This window comes from Anomaloglossus baeobatrachus, chromosome 4 (genome assembly GCF_048569485.1).
Source record: "Anomaloglossus baeobatrachus isolate aAnoBae1 chromosome 4, aAnoBae1.hap1, whole genome shotgun sequence".
NCBI lineage: Eukaryota > Metazoa > Chordata > Amphibia > Anura > Aromobatidae > Anomaloglossus > Anomaloglossus baeobatrachus.
In genome coordinates, this window is record NC_134356.1 from 373,761,922 (window position 1) to 373,786,866 (window position 24,945).

A 24,945-nucleotide genomic window follows, 5' to 3' on the forward strand; every position below is an offset into this window, starting at 1 on the left:
GTGGCCACATTTCCAAGACCGATGGGTGAGAGACATTCTGTCTCACGGTTATAGGATAGAGTTCAGCTCTCGTCCTCCGACTCGTTTTTTTCAGAACATCTCCGCCCCCCGAACGGACCGTTGCGCTTTTTCAGGCGGTGGACACTCTGAAAACAGAAGGAGTGGTGATCCCCCGTTCCCCTTCAGGAACACGGTCGCAGTTTTTACTCCAATCTGTTCGTGGTCCCAAAAAAGGACTGCTCATTCCGTCCCGTTTTGGACCTCAAATTGCTCAACAAACAGGTGACAACCAGGCGGTTTCGCATGGAATTCCTCCGATCTGTCATCGCTTCGATGTCCCAAGGAGACTTCCTAGCATCAATCGACATCAAAGATGCCTATCTCCATGGCAGATCGCTCAAGAGCATCAACGCTTCCTGCGTTTTCGCCATCGAAGACGAACACCTTCAGTTTGTGGCACTGCCTTTCGGCCTGGCGACAGACCCACGGGTCTTCACCAAGGTCATGGCATCCGTCGTAGCGATCCTACACTCTCATGGCCACTCGGTGATCCCTTACCCAGACGATCTCCTAGTCAAGGCACCCTCACGGGTGGCTTGTCAACACAGTCTGACCGTTGCTCTGGAGACTCTCCAGAGGTTCGGGTGGATCATCAATTTTCCAAAGTCAAATTGGTCTCCGACCCAGTCACTGACGTACCTCGGGATGGAGTTTCATACTCTCTCAGCGATGGTCAAGCTACCGCTGGACAAACAGCGGTCGCTGCAGACAGGGGTGCAATCCCTTCTACGGGCCCAGTCGCACCCCTTGAGGCGCCTCATGCACTTCCTGGGGAAGATGGTGGCAGCAATGGAGGCAGTTCCATTTGCGCAATTTCATCTGCGTCCTCTCCAATGGGACATTCTCCGCAAATGGGACAAGAGGCCGACGTCCTTGGACATGAACGTCTCTGTCTCTGGAAGCCAAGACCTCACTTCAGTGGTGGCTTCTCCCCACTTCTCTGGAAAAAGGAAAATCCTTTCTGCCCCCATCTTGGGCTGTGGTCACGACGGACGCGAGCCTGTCAGGATGGGGAGCGGTTTTTCTCCACCACAAGGCTCAGGGAACCTGGACTCCGACAGAGTCCTACCTTCAGATCAATGTTCTGGAGATAAGGGCAGTGTATCTAGCCCTCAAGGCGTTCCATCGGTGGCTCGAGGGCAGGCAGATCCGCATACAGTCGGACAACGCCACGGCGGTTGCGTACATCAACCACCAGGGCGGCACTCGCAGTCGTCAAGCCTTCCAAGAAGTCCGGCGGATTCTCCACCATCTCCGCGGTTCAGTCCGGCTACAGCCTCCACCATCTCCGCGGTTCACATTCCGGGCGTAGAAAACTGGGAAGCAGACTTCCTCAGTCGCCAGGGCATGGACGCGGGGGAATGGTCTCTCCACCCGGACAAGAGATCTGTTGCCGCTGGGGACCGCCGGACGTCGATCTCATGGCGTCTCGGCACAACAACAAGGTCCCGGCATTCATGGCACGGTCTCAGGACCACAGAGCTCTGGCGACGGACGCCTTAGTTCAGGATTGGTCGCAGTTTCAACTGCCTTATGTATTCCCTCCTCTGGCAATGCTGCCCAGAGTGTTGCGCAAGATCAGGTCCGACTGCCGCCACGCCATTCTCGTCGCTCCAGATTGGCCGAGGCGGTCGTGGTACCCGGATCTGTGGCATCTCACGGTGGGGCAACCGTGGGCGCTCCCAGACCGACCAGACTTGCTATCTCAAGGGCCATTTTTCCATCTGAATTCTGCGGCCCTCAACCTGACTGTGTGGCCATGGAGTCCTGGCTCTTAGCGTCCTCAGGGTTGTCTCAAGATGTAATTGCCACTATGAGACAGGCCAGGACACCAACGTCCGCCAAGATCTATTACAGATCTTGGAGGATCTTCTTAGCCTGGTGCTCTGAGAGGGGGTTTACCCCCTGGCCGTTTGCCTTACCCAGGTTTCTTTCCTTCCTTCAATCGGGATTGGACAAGGGTTGTCTCTCGGCTCTCTCAAAGGTCAAGTCTCGGCGCTTTCCGTGTTTTTTCAAAAGCGTCTAGCCAGGCTTCCGCAGGTCCGCACGTTCCTGCAGGGAGTTTGCCACATAGTCCCACCTTACAAGCGTCCGCTGGAACCCTGGGATCTCAACATGGTTCTACGGGCTCTTCAAAAAACCACCTTTTGAACCGCTGCGGGATGTCTCTCTATCACGTCTTTCGCAGAAGGTGGCCTTTCTAGTGGCGGTTACTTCACTCCGTAGAGTGTCAGAGCTTGCAGCGCTGTCATGCAAAGGCCCTTTCCTGGTATTTCACCAGGATAAGGTGGTTCTGCGTCCGGTCCCGGACTTTCTCCCTAAGGTGGTGTTCACTTTTCATCTCAATCAGGATATCTCCTTACCTTCATTTTGCCCTCATCCAATTCACCAATATGAAAAGGATTTGCATTTGTTAGATCTAGTGAGAGCACTCCGGATCTACGTGTCTCGCACGGCGCCAATGCGCCGCTCTGATGCGCTCTTTGTCCTTGTCGCTGGCCAGCGTAAGGGGTCGCAGGCTTCCAAGTCAACCTTGGCTCGGTGGATCAAGGAACCGATTTTTGAAGCCTGCCGTTCTTCTGGGCTTCCGATTCCTTCAGGGCTGAAAGCCCATTCTACCAGAGCCGTGGGTGCGTACTGGGCATTGCAGCACCAGGCTACGGCTCAGCAGGTGTGTCAGGCGGCTACCTGGTCGAGTCTGCACACTTTCACGAAACACTATCAGGTGCATGCCTATGCTTCGGCAGATGCCAGCCTAGGTAGGCGAGTCCTTCAGACGGCGGTCGCCCACCTGTGAGAGGGGGCCGTCGTTTCGGCTCTTTTTATCGAGGTATTCTTTTACCCACCCAGGGACTGCTTTTGGACGTCCCAATTGTCTGGGTCTCCCAATGGAGCGACAAAGAAGAAGGGAATTTTGTTTACTTACCGTAAATTCCTTTTCTTCTAGCTCCTATTGGGAGACCCAGCACCCGCCCCTGTTCCCTTCCGGCTGTTTGTTCTTTTGTGTACGCATGTTGTTCATGTTGAATTGTTCTTTTGGTTCATGGTTTCAGTTCTCCAAACATCCTTCGGATTGAATTTACCTTAGACCAATTTATAAGTTTCCTCCTTCCTGCTTTGGCACCAAAACTGATGGGCCCGTGATGCACGGGAGGGTGTATTGGCAGAGGGGAGGGGTTACACTTTTTAAAGTGTAATACTTTGTGTGGCCTCCGGAGGCAGTAGCTATACACCCAATTGTCTGGGTCTCCCAATAGGAGCTAGAAGAAAAGGAATTTACGGTAAGTAAACAAAATTCCCTTCTTTATAGCCGCATTTAACCATAAACATTCATGGTACTACTAATCCCACCTGCCTGACCCGGCACAATTCTGTACTAGTAAGAAAGGAGTGCTCCTCCAACGGCTGACCCACACACCAATGGGAAGAACAGAGTCCAGACCAAACAGGAAAAGAGCCATGATTCCTGGGTGCTGTCACAGAGTGAATATTTATGTGGCCTCAATATATTATCATTACTACAAAGCAGCAGGAAAAATGTCCACAGAAGTAACAGTCCATCGCTTCACTAGTTGCATCCACTGTATTCAGCACATCAAAATAGTCTGTGGATGGAGTCTTGCATTGTTGATAGGTGGATGTTCTAAAAATGTAACTGTGATACAGACTGAGAGGATCACAAACATGGGATTGAGATTAAAAGTGACATAAATGCATTTCTCCGTCTCTTCATTGGGGACACGGACCATGAAATAGTATGCTGACGCTGATATTTCATAGCATAAGTAATTGGCTCATCCCCATCAGACTACTTTGTCTGCTGGTAGCCAACCTCCTCAGTTTTTTCTCTGTGTCAATTAGAGGAGAGTCTGTTCCAGAACAGTCTGAAATGTTAAACCTTTTTTCTTTGTCGCTCCATTGGGAGACCCAGACAATTGGGTGTATAGCTTCTGCCTCCGGAGGCCACACAAAGTATTACACTTTAAAAAGTGTAACCCCTCCCCTCTGCCTATACACCCTCCCGTGCATCACGGGCCCATCAGTTTTTTGCTTTGTGTTGAAGGAGGCACGCAAGCTCCACATTTTAGTCAGCAGCAGCTGCTGACTTTATCGGATGGAAGAAAAGAGGGCCCCCACAGGGCCCCCGGCATGCTCCCTTCTCACCCCACTATGGTCGGCGGTGCTGTTAAGGTTGAGGTACCCATTGCGGGTACAAAGGCTGGAGCCACATGCCGTTTTCCTTCCCCATCCCTTAGGGGCTCTGGGAGAAGTGGGATCCTAACCGGTCACCATGCACTGGCACCGGGCTCCCTCCGCAGCCCCTGGGGGAATCTGACGGACAGGAGAACGGGTATCATCAGGTATCCTGCTTCTCAGAGGTACTCTGTGTCCCCTTGGGGACGGCGCATAGAGCGCCTGTGTTTTTTGTGTCGCCGGGACTACCGCGCCGACCGCGCCTGTTTGCCGGCCGCATTACTAAATTTAGTCCCCGGCTTCTGCGGCCTAGTACCATATACTCCCGCCCCCAGGCCTGCCAGTCAGGGGTAAGGGCGGGACGCTAGACTGGACGTCAGCGGTGAGGGCTGGAGCATACTTGGGTATCCTCCTCCCCCCTCACTGAGCACTGTGGGGCACCAGATTCCCGCACTTTATGAGTCACGCCCACAGCTCCCTCCTCCTCTGAGAACGCTGGCAGCCATTGTTATAATCACTTCTGCCGGTGGAGAACTTCAGAACGAGCTCCACAGCTCTGGGAGGCCCAGGCAGGGAATCTGGTGGACACACAACCGCTTTGGGCGGTCGGTAAGCCGCACCGGTTACCAGGTGCTGGACCCCCTGGGTGCCGAAGTGTGTATATATATATATCTATATATTGTATACATTTGCTCTGTTCGGCCGCATTATTTGCTTTTGGCTATATACCCTCACTGATTGCTCTAAGAGGAGACAACAGCATGTCGTCCGCAAAAAGCAAGGGTGCCAAGGCACAGGCTTATTTTGCAACCTGTACCTCTTGTGCGGCTATGTTACCTGCAGGTTCCACCTACCCTCATTGTGTGCAATGCTCGGCCCCTGTGGCACCCACTCAGCCGGAGCCTCAGGCACTGGTGGGACCCTCGGCTCAGGTAGAACCACCGGCTTCCACTATCCAGGTGGCAGGGACAGAGTTTGCAGTGTTGGCTGAGAAACTCTGAGTCGCTTTCACAATCCATGGCTCAGTCTATGGACAGATGGTCTGCTAAGATACTAGAAGCTTTGCAGTCCAGACCGGTAACACAGGCCCTGGGCACTGTTGAATCATTGCCCCTAGGCCTCCCTCGGTCGGCGCAGCAAAGTGCCCCTGGGGTGACTCCTAGGTCCCACAGTAAAGACTCCGACACGGACCACAGTCCCAGACCGGCTAAGCGGGCTCACTGGGAACTTCCCTCGACTTCATCACACTGCTCAGGGTCTCAGCATGAGGACTCTCTGGAGGATGAAGCGGAGGTCGCAGATCAGGGCTCTGATCCTGACGTTGCTCTCAATCTTGAGACACCTGAAGGAGACGCAATAGTAAATGACCTTATAGCGTCCATCAACCAGGTGCTAGAACTTTCTCCTCCAACTCCACCGATAGAGGAGTCGGCTTCACAGCAGGAGAAACACCAGTTTAGGTTTCCCAAACGTACACGGAGTGCGTTTTTCGATCACTCCAACTTCAGAGATGCGGTCCAGAAGCACCGAGCATTTCCGGACAAGCGCTTTACTAAGCGCCTTAATGACACACGTTACCCCTTCCCCCCTGACGTAGTTAAGGGTTGGGCTCAGTGTCCCAAGGTGGATCCTCCAGTCTCTAGACTGGCGGCTAGATCCATAGTAGCAGTGGCAGATGGTTCATCGCTCAAGGATGCCACTGACAGGCAAATAGAGCTCCTGATGAAATCCATCTATGAAGCCATAGGCGCGTCTTTTGCTCCGGCATTCGCAGCCGTGTGGGCACTCCAAGCTATCTCAGCTTGTCTGTCTGAGATTAATGCAGTCACACGTGCCTCTACTCTGCAGGTTGTGTCTTTGACTTCTCAGGCGTCGGCTTTTTTCGTCCTACGCCATGAACGCCGTCCTGGACTCTGCGAGCCGTACAGCGGTAGCATCCGCCAATTCGGTGGCAGTCCGCAGGGCCATGTGGCTACGCGAATGGAAGGCAGACTCTGCTTCCAAGAAGTTCTTAACCGGTTTGCCATTTTCTGGCGACCGTTTGTTTGGCGAGCAATTGGACGAAATTATTAAACAATCCAAGGGAAAGGACTCGTCCTTACCCCAGTCCAAACCAAACAGACCTCAGCAACGAAAGATACAACCGAGGTTTCGGTCCTTTCGGCCCTCAGCCAGGTCCCATTTCTCCACGTCCAACAGGCCACAGAAGGGCCAGAGGAACTCTGATGCATGGCGGTCTAAGTCACGTCCTAAAAAGACCGCCGGAGGAACCGCCCCCAAGGCGGCCTCCTCATGACTTTCGGCCTCCCCAAACCGCATCCTCGGTCGGTGGCAGGCTCTCCCGCTTTTGCGACGCCTGGTGGCCACATGTCCAAGACCGATGGGTGAGAGACATTCTGTCTCACGGTTACAGGATAGAGCTCAGCTCTCGTCCTCCGACTCGTTTCTGCAGAACATCTCCGCCCCCCCGAGCGAGCCGATGCACTTTTTCAGGTGGTGGACACTCTGAAGGCAGAAGGAGTGGTGATCCCCGTTCCCCTTCAAGAATGTGGTCGCGGTTTTTACTCCAACTTGTTCGTGGTGCCAAAAAAGGACGGATCATTCCGTCCCGTTCTGGACCTCAAACTTCTCAACAGACACGTGAAAACCAGACGGTTCCGGATGGAATCTCTCCGCTCTGTCATCGCCTCGATGTCCCAAGGAGACTTCCTAGCATCAATCGACATCAGGGATGCTTATCTCCACGTGCCGATTGCACCAGAGCATCAACGCTTCCTGCGTTTCGCCATCGGAGACGAACACCTTCAGTTCGTGGCACTGCCTTTCGGCCTGGCGACAGCCCCACGGGTCTTCACCAAGGTCATGGCAACAGTGGTGGCGGTCCTACACTCTCAGGGACACTCGGTGATCCCTTACTTAGACGATCTTCTAGTCAAGGCACCCTCCCGGGTGGCATGCCAACACAGCCTGACCACTGCTCTGGAGACTCTCCAGAGGTTCGGGTGGATCATCAATTTCCCAAAGTCAAAATTGACACCGACCCAATCGCTAACTTACCTCGGGATGGAGTTTCATACTCTCTCAGCGATAGTGAAGCTACCGCTGGACAAACGGCGTTCACTACAGACAGGGGTGCAATCTCTCCTTCGAACCCAGTCACACCCCTTGAGGCGCCTCATGCACTTCCTAGGGAAGATGGTGGCAGCAATGGAGGCAGTTCCCTTTTGCGCAGTTTCATCTGCGTCCACTTCAATGGGACATTCTCCGCAAATGGGACAGGAGGTCGACGTCCCTCGACAGGAACGTCTCCCTTTCTCGGGCAGCCAAAACCTCTCTTCAGTGGTGGCTTCTTCCCACTTCTTTGTCGAAGGGAAAATCCTTCCTGCCCCCATCCTGGGCTGTGGTCACGACGGACGCGAGTCTGTCAGGGTGGGGAGCGGTCTTCCTCCACCACAGGGCTCAGGGAACCTGAACTCCGACAGAGTCCTCCCTTCAGATCAATGTTCTGGAGATAAGGGCAGTGTATCTAGCCCTAAATGCGTTCCAGCGGTGGCTGGAGGGCAGGCAGATCCGAATTCAGTCGGACAACGCCACGGCGGTTGCATACATCAACCACCAAGGCGGCACACGCAGTCGTCAAGCCTTCCAAGAAGTTCGGCGGATTCTGCTGTGGGCGGAAGCCACAGCCTCCACCATCTCCGCAGTTCACATCCCGGGCGTAGAAAACTGGGAAGCAGACTTTCTCAGTCGCCAGGTCATGGACACAGGGGAATGGTCTCTTCACCCGGACGTGTTTCAGATCTGTTGCCGCTGGGGAACGCCGGACGTCGACCTAATGGCGTCTCGGCACAACAACAAAGTCCCGGCATTCATGGCACGGTCTCAAGATCACAGAGCTCTGGCGGCAGACGCATTAGTTCAGGATTGGTCGCAGTTTCGACTGCCTTATGTATTTCCTCCTCTGGCACTGCTGCCCAGAGTGTTACGCAAGATCAGGTCCGACTGCCGCCGCGCCATCCTCATCGCCCCAGACTGGCCGAGGAGGTCGTGGTACCCGGATCTGTGGCATCTCACGGTGGGTCAGCCATGGGCACTCCCAGACCGACCAGACTTGCTGTCTCAAGGGCCATTTTTCCATCTGAATTCTGCGGCCCTCAACCTGACTGTGTGGCCATTGAGTCCTGGCTCCTAGCGTCCTCAGGGTTATCTCAAGAGGTCATTGCCACTATGAGACAGGCCAGGAAACCAACGTCCGCCAAGATCTACCACAGGACGTGGAGGATCTTCTTATCCTGGTGCTCTGATCAGGGTTTTACTCCCTGGCCGTTTGCCTTGCCCACTTTTCTGTCTTTCCTTCAATCCGGAATGGACAAGGGTTTGTCTCTCGGCTCTCTCAAGGGACAAGTATCGGCGCTTTCCGTGTTTTTTCAAAAGCGTCTAGCCAGGCTTCCGCAGGTCCGCACGTTCCTGCAGGGGGTTTGCCACATAGTCCCACCTTACAAGCGTCCGCTAGAACCCTGGGATCTTAACAGGGTGCTAACGGCTCTTCAGAAACCACCTTTCGAGCCGATGCGGGATGTCTCTCTATCACGCCTTTCGCAGAAGGTGGTCTTCCTAGTGGCAGTCACATCACTTCGGAGAGTGTCTGAGCTAGCAGCGCTGTCATGCAAAGCCCCCTTCCTGGTGTTTCACCAGGATAAGGTGGTTCTACGTCCGGTCCCGGAATTTCTCCCTAAGGTGGTATCCCCTTTTCATCTCAATCAGGATATCTCCTTACCTTCTTTTTGCCCTCATCCAGTTCACCAATGTGAAAAGGATTTGCACTTGCTAGATCTCGTGAGAGCACTCAGGCTCTACATTTCTCGCACGGCGCCCCTGCGCCGTTCTGATGCGCTCTTTGTCCTTGTCGCTGGCCAGCGTAAGGGGTCGCAGGCTTCCAAGTCAACCTTGGCTCGGTGGATCAAGGAACCGATTCTTGAAGCCTACCGTTCGTCTGGGCTTCCGATTCCTTCAGGGCTGAAAACCCATTCTACCAGAGCCGTAGGTGCGTCCTGGGCATTGCGGCACCAGGCTACGGCTCAGCAGGTGTGTCAGGCGGCTACCTGGTCGAGTCTGCACACTTTCACGAAACACTATCAGGTGCATGCCTATGCTTCGGCAGATGCCAGCCTAGGTAGGCGAGTCCTTCAGGCGGCGGTTGCCCACCTGTAAGAGGGGGCCGTTTTACGGCTCTTTTTATCGAGGTATTCTTTTACCCACCCAGGGACTGCTTTTGGACGTCCCAATTGTCTGGGTCTCCCAATGGAGCGACAAAGAAGAAGGGAATTTTGTTTACTTACCGTAAATTCCTTTTCTTCTAGCTCCTATTGGGAGACCCAGCACCCGCCCCTGTTCCCTTCGGGCTGTTGTTCTTTTGTGTACACATGTTGTTCATGTTGAATTGTTCTTTGGTTCATGGTTTCAGTTCTCCGAACATCCTTCGGATTGAGTTTACCTTAGACCAATTTATAAGTTTCCTCCTTCCTGCTTTGGCACCAAAACTGATGGGCCCGTGATGCACGGGAGGGTGTATAGGCAGAGGGGAGGGGTTACACTTTTTAAAGTGTAATACTTTGTGTGGCCTCCGGAGGCAGAAGCTATACACCCAATTGTCTGGGTCTCCCAATAGGAGCTAGAAGAAAAGGAATTTACGGTAAGTAAACAAAATTCCCTTCTTTTTCTTTAATCTTTTTTGGTGTCTTCTGGATAACCGGGTGTAATTGCGCACTCTGTTTCACTCACATTGTGGCAGAGAGTAGTCTGTGTCTTTCATTCTGTATCCTCTTATGTCGGATTGGCTGGAACAGGGTACCTTGCTGTTCAGGTCTGGGTCGGTGGTCCATACCCCACATAGCGTGCGGGTGCACGGAACAGAATACAATGCTGTCTTCAGGACAAGAGATAATTACCCTCTCCTGTACCACTCTCTATCATGCCCCTTTCTCTCTCTCCTCTTTTACATTCCTGAGGTGTGTCAGCTCTTAGGGTAGGAGGACACTGTGTCTGGGTGCCTTGTGGCCAGGTCGCGGCACTGGCACTCGTGAAGGGAAAGGGGTTTTGTGAGGGGGAGTCAAGAGCTGAAGCTTGGGCTGCGGCGTTTGACACTTCGCTCCCCTCCAGGTTGGTGGGTGCAGTCGTGTTGCCAGGCGGGGGAGTGGCTCCCAGCCACCAGTTCCCTTGTCTCTTTCGACCAATCAGCGTGGCTCATCTACGATGTCTGAGTCAAGAGAGGACCGTGCACTCCCCCAGCCCAACCTGCGATGGTCGCTTATTATGCATGTGCTGTATGTGGTAATAAGTTTCCTTCTGGCCAGTCTATTCCCGATCGTGGTGCCTGTACTCCTCCCACCTTGGGATCCCAATAAGTTTTGAAAGTATGTCATCTCCTCTCTGGTCTCGAGATCTTACTCAAGTTGTTGCAGAACTAACTAGGGTGTGTAGGACCCGGGTTACTGCGGTGGAACAACTTCCTGTGACTTCAGCCTCCCTAGGAGGTCTGGCTGACTGTGGTAGCAAGTCTGCCTCCCCCCTCCATCCCCGTGACTGCTCATTAATATTGCAGGCCTCAGCTGTGTTCTATACGCTCTAGTCTTCGTTGCTGGAGTGGAAAGGCACCCTGTGTCCTTTTCATCTCCGCAGGAACTACATTCTCCAGAGCGCTTTAACTCTTGCCCTAGTACGGAATTGGTGATATACCCTTATCAGGGCGGTAGATTGAAAAATATGGTTGAGAGTTAATAACAGTTTTTGTTTCTTCCATAGCAGTCAAACCAGCAGACCCCCTTTTACCTAGGAAAATAGGTTTCTTTAGGATAGACAAGCGGGTGCTGAAATCCTTTGAAGACCATGAGTATTTTATTGAGGTATTACAGAGCGCACGGAATCACCTGGACAAACGTTTTCAGAAACAGTCGTATAGAGGTGTTGTACCTTTTTGCAAGTGGAGCTCATGGCATCTTGGTCCACTCCAACAGTGGTTGACATTACTGTATTCCACCTCTTGGTGAGGTGGTTGCATTGAAGAATCCGCCAGACAGGCGTATTGAGTCGGTGGCTAAGTCTGCCTTTGTAGCGGCAGATTCTGCCCTTTTGTCCGACCTGCTCTGCCACTTGGGTTGCTAAGGTTTTGTCATCTTAGGGAATGCACCTGCATCATAGGTCTTTTAGCTAGTTATCAAGAGGTAGAATTGCAGACCAAATCACTCAGGCAGCTAAGTGTTTATGTACCGCACCCTTGGATGTTGAGGAATGCTCTGCTCAAGTTACAAGCAATTGTGTGCCTATTCACCGTATGTTGTGGCTCAATGTTTGGAGGGCAGATTTAGGCTATGTGCGCACGTTGCGTACAAGCCCTGCAGAAATTTCTGCAGCGATCTGAAGAGCACATGTGCGCTTTAGATCGCTGCAGAAATGTCCGTAGTGAGCGCCGATTCCATGCGCTCTGCCTGCAGCTCCTGCCATAGACAGAGCAGGAACTGCCGGCAAAGCGCAGGAAAGAAGTGACATGTCACTTCTTTTTGCGCAGCGCTTCGGCAGTAGCCGAAGCGCTGCGCTCTTAGACGCCACGTGCGCACGGCCCCTGCACAATCTCCATAGACTGTGCAGGGGCCGCAGGACGCATGCAGTTACGCTGCGCTACAAAGCGCAGCGTAACTGCATGTTTTTACGCAACGTGCGCACATAGCCTTAGGTTTAAAAAAAAAAAAAAAAAAAAAAAGTCGTCGTCTCATACAAGACTTCTTTATAAGGGGTCTCAAAATTTGGCACCAAGCTAGATAAAATCATTGCTGGTGTGACAGGTGTTAAGAGTGCTCTACTGCCCCCGAGCGAAGGCCAGCTATCTGTTTCGGAGGAGCAGCGTTTTGCAGCTTGTTCCCTTTCTCCAATACCCAGCTCCAGAGGTACCTGTTTGCCAGTGCAGATCCTGCGCATCTCAAGGAGCTAGAAGAGCTCCCTTTAGGCCAGTGCCCGCTGACCCTCCTCCCGGGCCTGGAGGCTTTCCCCCTTCAATTCTCAGAGAAACAGATGGGTTGAGGCATGACAGGTAGTCACCGCTAGGGGATCCTTTTTGCGTAGGTGGTCACCTCCTCCTCTTTCAGGGGGTATGGTTGGGGGCAGTCAGCGACCTTTACGTCAGAGAAGTAATTTCTTCAGGCTACAGAATAAAGTTCTTGTCCATCCCGCAAGACTGATTTTTTTTTTTCAGGTCCTGTTACCCAGCTTCTCTCAACATAAGATCTAGTTACTATCAAGCTATAGATTCCCTGCTTGAGGCAAGGGTGATTGTGAGGGTTTCTATTCAAATTTTTTTTGTTATCCCCAAATAGGGTGGCTTGGTGCTGCCGATTCTGGATCTAAAGTGTATAAACAAGTGGGTGCAGTTACTGCGTTTCAAGATGGAGTCATTCCACTCTGTTATTTTGTCCATGTAAACTGGCGACTCTGTCATCAATAGATTTTCAGGACTCTTACCTGCATGCGCCAATATTTCCGGCTCACCGGCATTACCTGCGGTGTGCAATCAACCAGGTTCATTATCCAGTCACGGCTCTCTCTTTCAGCGATCATAGTTTTTACAAAGCTTTTTCAGCAGGCCAGGTATACTCTGCTTGGGAGGAGCTAATTTGTTATGCGATTTAAGATAAGTGTCAGCCTCCAGGTGGCAGTAAACTGTCCCATGGTTCTGTGTCGCCCAATGGAGACTAACGAGAGAGATATTTTACGGTGAGTACTAAAAATCAACTTTTTACATTGAAATTGTACAGTTCAATCAGAATCTTTCATGGCAGATGACTTCATCTCATTAACATGTCAACTTGAATAGTTCATGGGTGTTCTAAACCACATCATAATGTGACAACTGCAAATACACACAGTTTACACACTTTCAGACCATATACAGTACAGTAAAGGATTGTTATTTTGTTTTCATCAGTTATTTTTAATGAATATACTTTATTTTTTTTTAACCTACAGAATTGGAATTACTTCTCTGAAAATGAGGCAGACAGTGTGAAAATGATGGAAGAAGTAGAAAAGTTATGTGATCGACTTGAACTAATTAGGTAGGTTTTTTTTTTTCTGGGTTCAACATGACGTAGATGAGCTAATGATGAATGCCTTTAATAAGTTGCTTTGTCTGGTATGTAATTCCCAAATTAATGGTTATCGTGCTGTATTTATTGACTTTCCTGTGTCATTTTTCGCTCTTAGTTTACAGTCTCTAAATGAGGCCCTTTCTGGAAGCTCAAAAGAAGACAGTAAAAGTGCTGTGGAGAAGCAGGTATGTGCAAAGATCCTATCTAATATTTAATACAGATGTATGTATTAATAATTAAGGGAGAATGTGGTAATGAGAAATACTCCTGATGGCTTGTTTTAGGAGTACATGGCATCTATTTCAATGGATGGGTAATTATGTGAATTCTGTGAGCAGCAAAATCCTAAAATCTGCTTTGATGTAAAACAAAATACTTAAGTGTCTGTCATTTTAGATTGCAGAAGTAAATGCACAGATTAAGAAAGAGAAGGAGCAGGAGGAGGCTCGTATGAGGCAGTCAACAAGAGGGACAGAGCAGTCTTCTTCTGGAGCAAGCGGTAGTAGCAAGTCTTGGTCTGAAGATGATCTCCAGCTACTAATAAAAGCTGTGAACCTATTTCCTGCTGGAACAAATGCCAGGTCAGTCTGAAACTGAGACCACTCAATCATTCTTGGCAGTATTGCACTTAAAGTCAACTCCATCTTTTGTTTTGGATTTTTAGCTAAAGCTGCAAATTTGTGTGGAAATGGAAAGTCTGAATAAAATATGACCCATCTGACAGTATTCAATCTTCTTAGAATCTTTTACTGTTGTTGTTTAATCTCTGAGGTAGAATCCAAATCAGTCTACAAGTAACTTGATGGATGGTCTTTCGAGAAACCAAATTCTAGAATCCTCAAGGCTACTCACTTGTACTGATAGGGGATGCAGCATTTTTTCTAGGTTTATAATCCATTTCTTCTGGATCTTAAATTGTCAGCAAATATTTCCTTAAAATTAAATGGTTTACAGACATGTTTTCTGTCCCATTAAAGGGAACCTGTCATCAGAAATTTAGCTTTAAACCTAAAAGTTTCCCCTCTGCAGCTCCTGGGCTGCATTCTAGCAAGGTTCCTGTAGTTTTTGTGCCCCCTTTGAAACCAAATTAAACACTTTATAAAGTTGTACCTTTTTGTCTGCAATTCTTGTAAATTGAGGTCCCGTAAATGCGAGGACCGCTGGTGACGTGTCGCAGGCACGAGATTATGGGCGGTGCTGTGATTGCATCGCAAGTGCCCGCCCATCATCTCGTGGCCACGATCTCCTCTCTGCCTCCAGCGTTCTGCGCAAGCGCTGGAAGATGACCAGACATCACCTCCTTCCCATCCTGCCCTGCAGCAGGAAATAGATGGGTGGAGCGGAGCAGCACAGCACAGGTTACAAAAAAACCCCAAAAACGTTTAGTGCTTTTCACTTTTCAGAAGACAATGTGTGTCTTTGTTTGATTTTACATGTTTTTTTTTTTACTGTGTACGTCGCTCAGATCCTCTCCGCATCTCCTCATATCCTGTGGTGGCCTGCTCCGCTCCTCCCATCTATTTCCTGCTGCAGGGCAGGATGGGAAGGAGGTGATGTCTGGTCATCTTCCAGCACTTGCGCAGAACGCTGGAGGCAGAGGGGAGATCGCGGTCACGAGATTATGGGTGGGCACTTGCGATGCAATCACAGCGCCGCCCATAATCTCGTGCCTGCGACCACGTCACCAGCGGTCCTCGTGTGCACGGGACCTCGGGCGCAGTGGGCGGCGTCCTGAGATATGAAATGGAGCAGTGGGGGACGGCGTCAATCTGCAGGAGGGACAGCAACGGACGCTAGAGAGCCCACCCCCATGGATAATTTACAAGAATTGCAGGCAAAAAGGTACAACTTTATAAAGTGTTTAATTTGGTTTCAAAGGGGGCACAAAAAGTACAGGAACCTTGCTAGAATGCAGCCCAGGAGCTGCAGAGGGGGAAACTTTTAGGTTTAAAGCTAAATTTCTGATGACAGGTTCCCTTTAAGCATTACATACCCTTTGCATATTGATAATAATAATAATAATAATAATTTTATTCATTTATATAGCGCTATTAATTCCACAGCGCTTTACATACATTGGCAACACTGTCCCCATTGGGGCTCACAATCTAGAGTCCCTATCTGTATGTCTTTGGAGTGTGGGAGGAAACCGGAGTACCCGGAGGAAACCCACGCAAACACGGGAAGAACATACAAACTCCTTGCAGATAGTGTCCTTGGTGGGATTTGAACCCAGGACCCCAGCGCTGCAAGACTGCAGTGCTAACCACTGAGCCACCGTGATCACATCAAAAAGTTAACCTATTCAATTTATTCCACAGGTGGGAAGTTATTGCCAATTATATGAACTTGCATTCTGTTTCTGGAATAAAAAGAACTGCAAAGGATGTAATAAATAAAGCCAAATCCCTACAGAAGCTAGGTAAGTAGCCTATTTGGCTTACTTGGTATAGGTTTGGCCATAAATCAGATCTGTGATCCCTGCCAATCTGCAGTTTGCAGGGCCATAGTAATCTCATGAGTTCTGCATCTCATTTAATATTTGATGTAGGCACATCGACTCATCCGTATAGGAACTTGTCTGTCTGATGCTTATCACAAACCCCGTTGGGCTAGGGCTACACGATCAATTTGGACCTGAGGGTCAAATGCCTTTTTACATCACAACATAATGCAAGTGACGGTTCATCTAATTTTTTTTGCAACTTGCTTATCACAGTATTTTGCGGGGTCACAGTGTCACCCCATTCACTATTTTGTTATGTAGAAATGACATACAGTGATCCTTGGCTTCGCAACCCGTGTCATGGGCAAAGTTGCTGTGTAGCTCCAGAATGATTGTGAAGATTTGCAGAGTCCTGTCCTCTGGACCTACCAACAAGCTTTACTGTATCTTGAATTAGGATGTCTGGAAACTGCTCTCTAAAGTGTGTGGCCAGTTTCACTCTTCTACCACAGCTTATGTGTAAGAATAGACAAATTAAACATCTATGGATTGACTAATTTCTTTGTCGCTCCAAATTGGGAGACCCAGACAATTGGGTGTATAGCTACTGCCTCCGGAGGCCACACAAAGTATTACACTTAAAAGTGTAAGGCCCCTCCCCTTCTGGCTATACACCCCCCCGTGGGATCACGGGCTCCTCAGTTTTATGCTTTGTGCGAAGGAGGTCAGACATGCACGCATAGCTCCACTGTTTAGTCAGCAGCAGCTGCTGACTATGTCGGATGGAAGAAAAGAGGGCCCATACGGGGGCCCCCAGCATGCTCCCTTCTCACCCCACTTGCGGTCGGCGGTGTTTGTTAAGGTTGAGGTACCCATTGCGGGTACGGAGGCTGGAGCCCACATGCCGATTCCTTCCCCATCCCCATTAGGGCTCTGGGTGAAGTGGGACTTGACCGGTCTCCGGGCACTGAGACCGTGCTCCATCCACAGCCCCTGGAGGATCTGCTGGATACGGAGCGGAGTTTCCTCAGGGACAGGACCCTGCTTCATTAAGGTACTCCGTGTCCCCTTGCTTACCGCACGCACACTGCAGCATTGCTGGGTGTGTTAGTGCGCCGGGGTAAACAGCGCTGCTGCGCTTGTGCCGTTACTCACTACAGCTCTGCTGAGTGAGGAGACTTAGTACGATCGGCCGATCCGGCCGCTGGGGTCAGTGTTTACTGCGTCGCGGCTGGGATTTGTGGTGCGCCGGGGACTTCCGCGCTGGCCGTGCATATATGACGGCCGCGCTAGATTACTACAGTCCCCGGCTTTTGCGGCCTAGTTCGTATCGTTCCCGCCCCCAGACCTGCCAGTCAGGAGGAGGGCGGGACGCTGTACAGACCAGCAGCGTTAAGAGCTGGAGTCTGTTTTACATACTCCAGCCCTCACACTAGGCACAGTGGGACGCAGTTTCCCGCACTTTTGTTTGTGGCACGCCCACGGTCCGCCCCTCTTCACAGGACGCCGGCAGCCATTCCTGCCTGCACGCTGAGCTGCAGAGGGGAGGCTGGGAGACCCAGACAAGGGATTCTACGACCTCACACCCGCTTTTCAGCGGGCGGTAAGCAGCCCTCAAGGGCTCTCCCCCACTTGTGCCATAGTGTACTTTGTATTTTGTGCTGGCAATACTTTACACTGTACGGTCGCTGGTGATTTTCTGCTATATGCCCTCCTTAGATTTCTCAAGGAGACAACAGCATGTCGTTCGCAAAAAGCAAAAGTGCCAAGGCACGGACTTTATGTGCTGCCTGTACCGCATGTGGGGCTGCTCTACCGGCAGGTTCCACTGACCCCCATTGTGTGCAATGCTCGGCCCCTGTGGCAATTGCTCAGCCGGGGCCTCTGCTAGAGGTGACCCAGGGAGAACCACCTGTGAATGCTGTCCAGGTGACAGGGACGGAGTTTGCAGCTTTTGCTGACAGATTGTCTATGACTATGTCTAAAATTCTTGAAACATTGCAGTCTAGACCAGTAACTCAGACCATGGGCACTGTTGGTACATTGCCCCCTGGTCCCCCTCAGCTGGAACATTTCCTAGCTCCGGGGGTGTCACATGCACCCCAGGGTGACGGCTCTGACTCGGACGACAGTCCCAGACAACCTAAGCGGGCTCGCTATGAGCGACCCTCAACTTCATCACACTGGTCAGGGTCCCAGCGGGACGACTCTCTGTGTGATGAGGCGGATGTAACTGATCAGGATTCTGATACCGGGGCCGCTCTCAATCTAGATACCCCGGATGGTGACGCCATAGTGAATGATCTTATAGCGTCCATCAATAAGATGTTAGATATTTCTCCACAAGCTCCTCCTGCGGAGGAGGCAGCTTCACAGCAGGAGAAATTCCATTTCAGGTATCCCAAGCGTAAATTAAGCACTTTTCTGGACCACTCTGACTTTAGAGACGCAATGCAGAAACACCACGCTTATCCAGATAAGCGTTTCTCCAAACGGCTTAAAGATACGCGCTATCCTTTTCCCCCTGACGTGGTCAAGGGCTGGACACAGTGTCCCAAGGTGGACCCTCCAATCTCCAGGCTTGCAGCCAGATCTCTAGTTGCAGTGGAAGATGGGGCGGCACTTAAAGATGCCACTGACAGACAGATGGAGCTCTGGTTAAAATCCATCTATGAAGCTATTGGAGCGTCGTTGGCGCCAGCATTCGCAGCCGTATGGGCACTCCAAGCTATTTCAGCTGGCCTTACACAGGTCGACACGGTCACACGTACATCTGCTCCGCAGGTGGCACCATTGACCTCTCAAATGTCTGCATTCGCGTCTTACGCGATTAATGCTGTCCTAGACTCTACGAGCCGTACGGCGGTGGCGTCAGCCAACTCCGTGGTTTTACGCAGAGCCCTGTGGTTGAGAGAATGGAAGGCAGATTCTTCTTCCAAGAAGTGCTTAACCAGTTTGCCTTTTTCTCGTGACCGATTGTTTGGTGAGCGTTTGGATGAAATCATTAAGCACTCCAAGGGTAAGGATTCATCCTTACCTCAGCCCAGACAAAACAAACCCCAACAGAGGAGGGGACAGTCTGGTTTTCGGTCCTTTCGAGGCTCAGGCAGGTCCCAATTCTACTCGTCCAAAAGGACTCAAAAGGATCAGAGGAGCTCAGATTCTTGGCGGACTCAATCACGCCCAAAAAAGCCAGCCGGAAGAACCGTTACCAAGACGGCTTCCTCATGACTTTCAGTCTCCTCTCTCCGCATCCTCGGTCGGTGGCAGGCTCTCCCGCTTTGGCGACATTTGGCTGTCACAGGTCAAAGACCGTTGGGTGAGAGACATTCTGTCTCACGGGTACAGGATAGAGTTCAGCTCTCGTTCTCCAACTCGTTTCTTCAGAACTTCTCCACCGCCCGACAGAGCCGATGCTCTGCTGCAAGCGGTGTCCGCTCTAAAGGCGGAAGGAGTGGTGACTTCCGTTCCTCTTCAGGAACAAGGCCACGGTTTTTACTCCAATTTGTTTGTGGTGCCAAAGAAAGACGGGTCGTTCCGTCCCGTCCTGGATCTAAAGCTGCTCAACAAACACGTAAAAACCAGGAGGTTCCGGATGGAATCTCTCCGCTCCGTTATCGCCTCAATGTCTCAAGGAGATTTCCTAGCATCAATAGACATCAAGGATGCTTATCTCCACGTGCCGATTGCACCAGAGCATCAGCGTTTTCTACGCTTCGTTATAGGAAGCGAACACCTGCAGTTCGTAGCTGTACCTTTCGGGCTGGCGACAGCCCCTCGGGTCTTCACCAAGGTCATGGCAGCAGTAGTAGCAGTCCTGCACTCGCAAGGTCACTCTGTGATCCCGTATTTAGACGATCTACTTATCAAGGCACCCTCTCAAGAGGCATGCCAACACAGCCTGAACGTGGCACTGAAGACTCTCCAGAGTTTCGGGTGGATCATCAACTTTTCAAAGTCAAATCTAACCCCGACCCAATCACTAATATATCTTGGCATGGAGTTTCATACTCTCTCAGCGATAGTGAAACTTCCACTGGACAAACAGTGCTCGCTACAGACAGGGGTGCAATCTCTCCTGCAGGGCCAGTCGCACCCCTTGAGGCGCCTCATGCACTTCCTAGGGAAGATGGTAGCAGCAATGGAAGCAGTTCCTTTTGCGCAGTTTCATCTGCGTCCATTACAATGGGACATTCTCCGCCAATGGGACGGGAAGTCGACGTCCCTCGACAGGGAGGTCTCCCTCTCTCAGGCAGCCAAGGAATCTCTCCGGTGGTGGCTTCTTCCCACCTCATTGTCAAAAGGAAAGTCGTTCCTACCCCCATCCTGGGCGGTGGTCACGACAGATGCGAGTCTATCAGGGTGGGGAGCAGTGTTTCTCCACCACAGGGCTCAAGGTACGTGGACTCGGAAAGAGTCCACCCTTCAGATCAATGTTCTGGAAATCAGAGCAGTCTATCTTGCCCTACAAGCCTTCCAACAGTGGCTGGAAGGCAAGCAGATCCGAATTCAGTCGGACAACTCCACAGCGGTGGCATACATCAACCACCAAGGGGGAACACGCAGTCGGCAAGCCTTCCAGGAAGTCCGGCGGATTCTGACGTGGGTGGAAGACACGGCATCCACCATATCCGCAGTCCACATCCCAGGCGTAGAAAACTGGGAAGCAGACTTTCTCAGTCGCCAGGGCATGGACGCAGGGGAATGGTCCCTTCACCCGGACGTGTTTCAGGAGATCTGTCGCCGCTGGGGGATGCCGGACGTCGACCTGATGGCGTCACGGCACAACAACAAAGTCCCGGTTTTCATGGCACGGTCTCACGATCACCGAGCTCTGGCGGCAGACGCCTTAGTTCAAGATTGGTCGCAGTTCCGGCTACCGTATGTGTTCCCACCTCTGGCATTGTTGCCCAGAGTGCTCCGCAAAATCAGGTCCGACTGCCGCCGCGCCATTCTCGTCGCTCCAGACTGGCCAAGGAGGTCGTGGTACCCGGATCTGTGGCACCTCACGGTAGGCCATCCGTGGGCACTACCAGACCGTCCAGACTTGCTGTCTCAAGGGCCGTTTTTCCATCTGAATTCTGCGGCCCTGAACCTGACTGTGTGGCCATTGAGTCCTGGATCCTAGCGGCCTCAGGTTTATCTCATGAAGTGGTTGCCACCATGAGACAGGCTAGGAAGCCATCCTCCGCCAAGATCTACCACAGGACGTGGAGGATATTCCTTTCTTGGTGCTCTGCTCAGGGAGTTTCTCCCTGGCCTTTTGCATTGCCTACTTTTCTTTCCTTCCTGCAGTCTGGGTTGGAAAAAGGTTTGTCGCTTGGCTCCCTTAAAGGTCAAGTCTCCGCACTATCCGTATTTTTTCAGAAACGCCTGGCGCGACTTCCTCAGGTACGCACGTTCCTGCAAGGGGTTTGTCATATCGTCCCCCCCTTACAAGCGGCCGTTGGAGCACTGGGACCTGAACAAGGTTCTAATTGCTCTCCAGAAGCCGCCTTTCGAGCCTATGAAGGAGGTTTCCCTTTCTCGTCTTTCACAGAAAGTGGCCTTTCTAGTGGCGGTCACGTCTCTTCGGAGAGTGTCCGAGCTGGCGGCGTTATCATGCAGATCTCCATTCCTGGTGTTTCACCAGGACAAGGTAGTTCTGCGTCCAATTCCAGAATTTCTTCCCAAGGTGGTATCTTCCTTTCATCTCAATCAAGATATCACTTTACCGTCTTTGTGTCCGCATCCAGTTCACCAATTTGAAAAGGGTTTGCATTTATTGGATCTGGTGAGAGCACTCAGGATCTACATTTCCCGCACGGCGTCTCTGCGCCGCTCGGATGCACTCTTTGTCCTTGTCGCTGGTCAGCGTAAAGGGTCGCAAGCTTCCAAATCCACCCTTGCGCGGTGGATCAAGGAACCAATTCTTCACACCTACCGTTCGGCTGGGCTTCCGATTCCATCAGGGCTGAAGGCCCATTCTACCAGAGCCGTGGGTGCGTCCTGGGCATTACGGCACCAGGCTACGGCTCAGCAGGTGTGCCAGGCGGCTACCTGGTCGAGTCTGCACACTTTTACCAAGCATTATCAGGTGCATACCTACGCTTCGGCGGATGCCGGCCTAGGTAGACAAGTCCTTCAGGCGGCGGTGGCTCACCTGTAGGAAAGGGCTGTTTGACGGCCCTATCACGAGGTATTCTTTTACCCACCCAGGGACTGCTTTTGGACGTCCCAATTGTCTGGGTCTCCCAATTAGGAGCGACAAAGAAGAAGGGAATTTTGTTTACTTACCGTAAATTCCTTTTCTTCTAGCTCCAATTGGGAGACCCAGCACCCGCCCTGTTTTCTTAGGAAGTTTGTTTTTTTCGGGTGCACATGTTGTTCATGTGGAACAGTTCAGTTCTCCGAGGCTGTTTCTCGGGTTGAATTTGTATTTAAAACAGTTATTGGCTTTCCTCCTTCTTGCTTTTGCACTAAAACTGAGGAGCCCGTGATCCCACGGGGGGGTGTATAGCCAGAAGGGGAGGGGCCTTACACTTTTAAGTGTAATACTTTGTGTGGCCTCCGGAGGCAGTAGCTATACACCCAATTGTCTGGGTCTCCCAATTGGAGCTAGAAGAAAAGGAATTTACGGTAAGTAAACAAAATTCCCTTCTTTTGCAGAGTAATTGTTTTTGCCCATCTAAGCAATGATATGTGTACACAATATCCCCAACCCCTTCACTCTCGGCCGATTTTCCGTTTTCGGGGGGGGGGGGGGGGGGTCGCTTTCCTTCCGAGAGACGTTAACTTTTTTTTTATTTTATAGTCAATCTTGCCATGTGAAGGCTCGTTTTTTCTGGAGCGAGCTGGACTTTTAAATGGAACCAGGAGTTTTACCATATAGTGTACTGGAAAACAGCAAATAAAATCCAAATGCGGAGAAATTGCAAAACAAATTGTGATTTGCACAATTGTTTGAGATTTCATTAACTGTGTTGTATATGGTAAAACTAATGTGTCAGTGTGATGCCTCAGGGTGGTACAAGTTCGTAGTCACCAAACATGTATAGGTTTACTTTTATCTAAGTGATTAAAAAAAATCAGAAGTTTGTCCAAGAAAAGTGGCTCACGTTTTGTGCCATTTTCCATGACCCGTAGCATTCATTTTTCGGGATCTATGGCTTAGTGGCTGCTTATTTTTTGCATCTCGAGCTGATGTTCTTAATGGTACCATTTTTGCGCAGATGCTACGTTTTGATTGCCTGTTATTGCATTTTGCGCAATATTTGTGGCGACCAAAAAACGTAATTTCTCTGACGTCTTATTGGGGGACACAGGACCATGGGTGTTATTGCTGCCTATCCATAGGAGGACACTAAGTAGATGCAAAAGCATAGCTCCTCCTCTGCAGTATACACCCCCTGGCCGGGCCAGGCAACCTCCGTTTTAGCTTGGTGTCTGTAGGAGGCACTTCCTTTCAAGGTTTGTTATTTTTTGAGGGCGACGGTTTCCTTTTGGGACCGATCTCCCACTACCATCAACGGGCGGGAACGTAGAGTGTCGCCTCCCCGTACCCCCTCCTGCGACGCTGGATCCTGGGCTGGACGACTGGTTCCACAGACACCGATTTTCCAAAGCCCAAGGTAGAGGCCTGTGCCCCTATAGCCCAATTCCTCAGCCCCTCTTTCCAGGCTCTGAGTTGAATATGGCACCGTTGTGACCGGACACAGCAAGCTGACTCTGCTATTTTCACTGCCTGGACTGAAGCATTGTTTTAAGGTGAGATCCCCCCTGACTGGTTTCCCAGACAAAGGGAGAAAAGACAGTGCAGGGAAGGCTACCAGGACTGCAAACTGTCAGAAGCTTGAATTTACAGTATTTATTATGAGAAAGTCCTTTGCTATTGCAAGGAAGAGAGCCCCAGGGATCCTGAACACACAGTGTTAACTTTTCTCTAGCTTGCTGGCTGGAGGAGGGGAAGTCCCTCGCTGTTTGCAGAAAGTCCTGCACAGACAATTTCTTCATCGTTCCTTATGGGAGACCCAGACCATGGGTGTATAGCTTCTGCCTCCGGAGGACACACAAAGTACTACACTAAAAAGTGTAGCTCCTCCCTCCGAGCATATACACCCCTTGGATAACCAAATCTAGCCAGTTCAATGCTTTGTGTTCAGGAGGCACACATCCACACATGCATTCTCATCTGATTTTTGATTTTAAAGAGTGAAGAAAAGCGGGTCCAAGCTGGACCCCCGGCATGTCCCTTCTCACCCCACTGTGTCGGCGGTGTTGATAAGGTTGATTTCAAGGCTGGAGCCTTACATGCCGCGCTCCTTCACCATCCCTCGGGCTCTGGCTTGAAGTGGAAGCCAGCACGGTTCTCACTGCTTTGCAGGAGACCGGTCTCCATCCGCAGCCCTTTCAGGACCCTGCAGGACGGAGCACTCATCCCTCAGGGACCTGGCCCTGCGTCTCACAAGCTAAGTATTTGAGACGTTATTGCAGGGGGTCCTGTGCATCTTTATTGTTGGGGAGAGTGTGTCAGGTTACTTTGGTGACATTTGCGGCCGGTTCTCTGGTTTTCACCTGAGAACCGCGCCGAGGGTGCCTGCTCGCCGGCCGCATTGTAAAATTTAGGCCCCGGCTTCGGCTGCGGCCTACTTTCGTTTTCACTGCCCCTGCATGTCAGTCATGCAGAGGGACAGTGCGGCGCCGCCCACCGGCCGATCAGCACAAGGGAGGACACTCCTCTCTGAGGAGATGTTTCCCTCCCCTGTATATCTCCTTGGCCCTCCGTTTCCCCCTCTTGGACTAGGCCCCGCCCCCCCTCCTCCCTCCGGCGCCATTTTATCAGCGTTCTCACACTGATCGGCGCTGGCTGCTACATCTCTGCAACCTGTCTGGGGGTCCGAGCTGTGGGATCCGGAGGGCACACAAAACGGTCTGGTAAGCCACAACCTCTGGTTGTGGACTTTATTATACACTCTCTGGGGGTCATTCTGAAGGAGTGTGTTCTTTACTGCAGAGCCTCCACCTCAGCAGCATGTCTCACACTAAGAGCAAGGCTGCAAGGCTGTACTCAATATGCACTGCATGTAAGCTCGTACTGCCTGAACCGAGCACATATCCACATTGTGATGC

General features: G+C 51.2%; 1 protein-coding gene across 1 annotated transcript in view; it reads left to right on the forward strand.

Moving 5' to 3' along the window:
* Positions 1–24,945, forward strand: part of DNAJC2 (DnaJ heat shock protein family (Hsp40) member C2) — a 112,696-nt gene that overhangs the window by 65,962 nt on the left and 21,789 nt on the right. The window contains exons 11-14 of the mRNA XM_075345187.1: positions 13,270–13,358; positions 13,507–13,576; positions 13,788–13,972; positions 15,713–15,813. Of these exons, the coding sequence (XP_075201302.1) occupies positions 13,270–13,358; positions 13,507–13,576; positions 13,788–13,972; positions 15,713–15,813 (445 nt within the window). The remainder of the gene's footprint in view (positions 1–13,269; positions 13,359–13,506; positions 13,577–13,787; positions 13,973–15,712; positions 15,814–24,945) is intronic.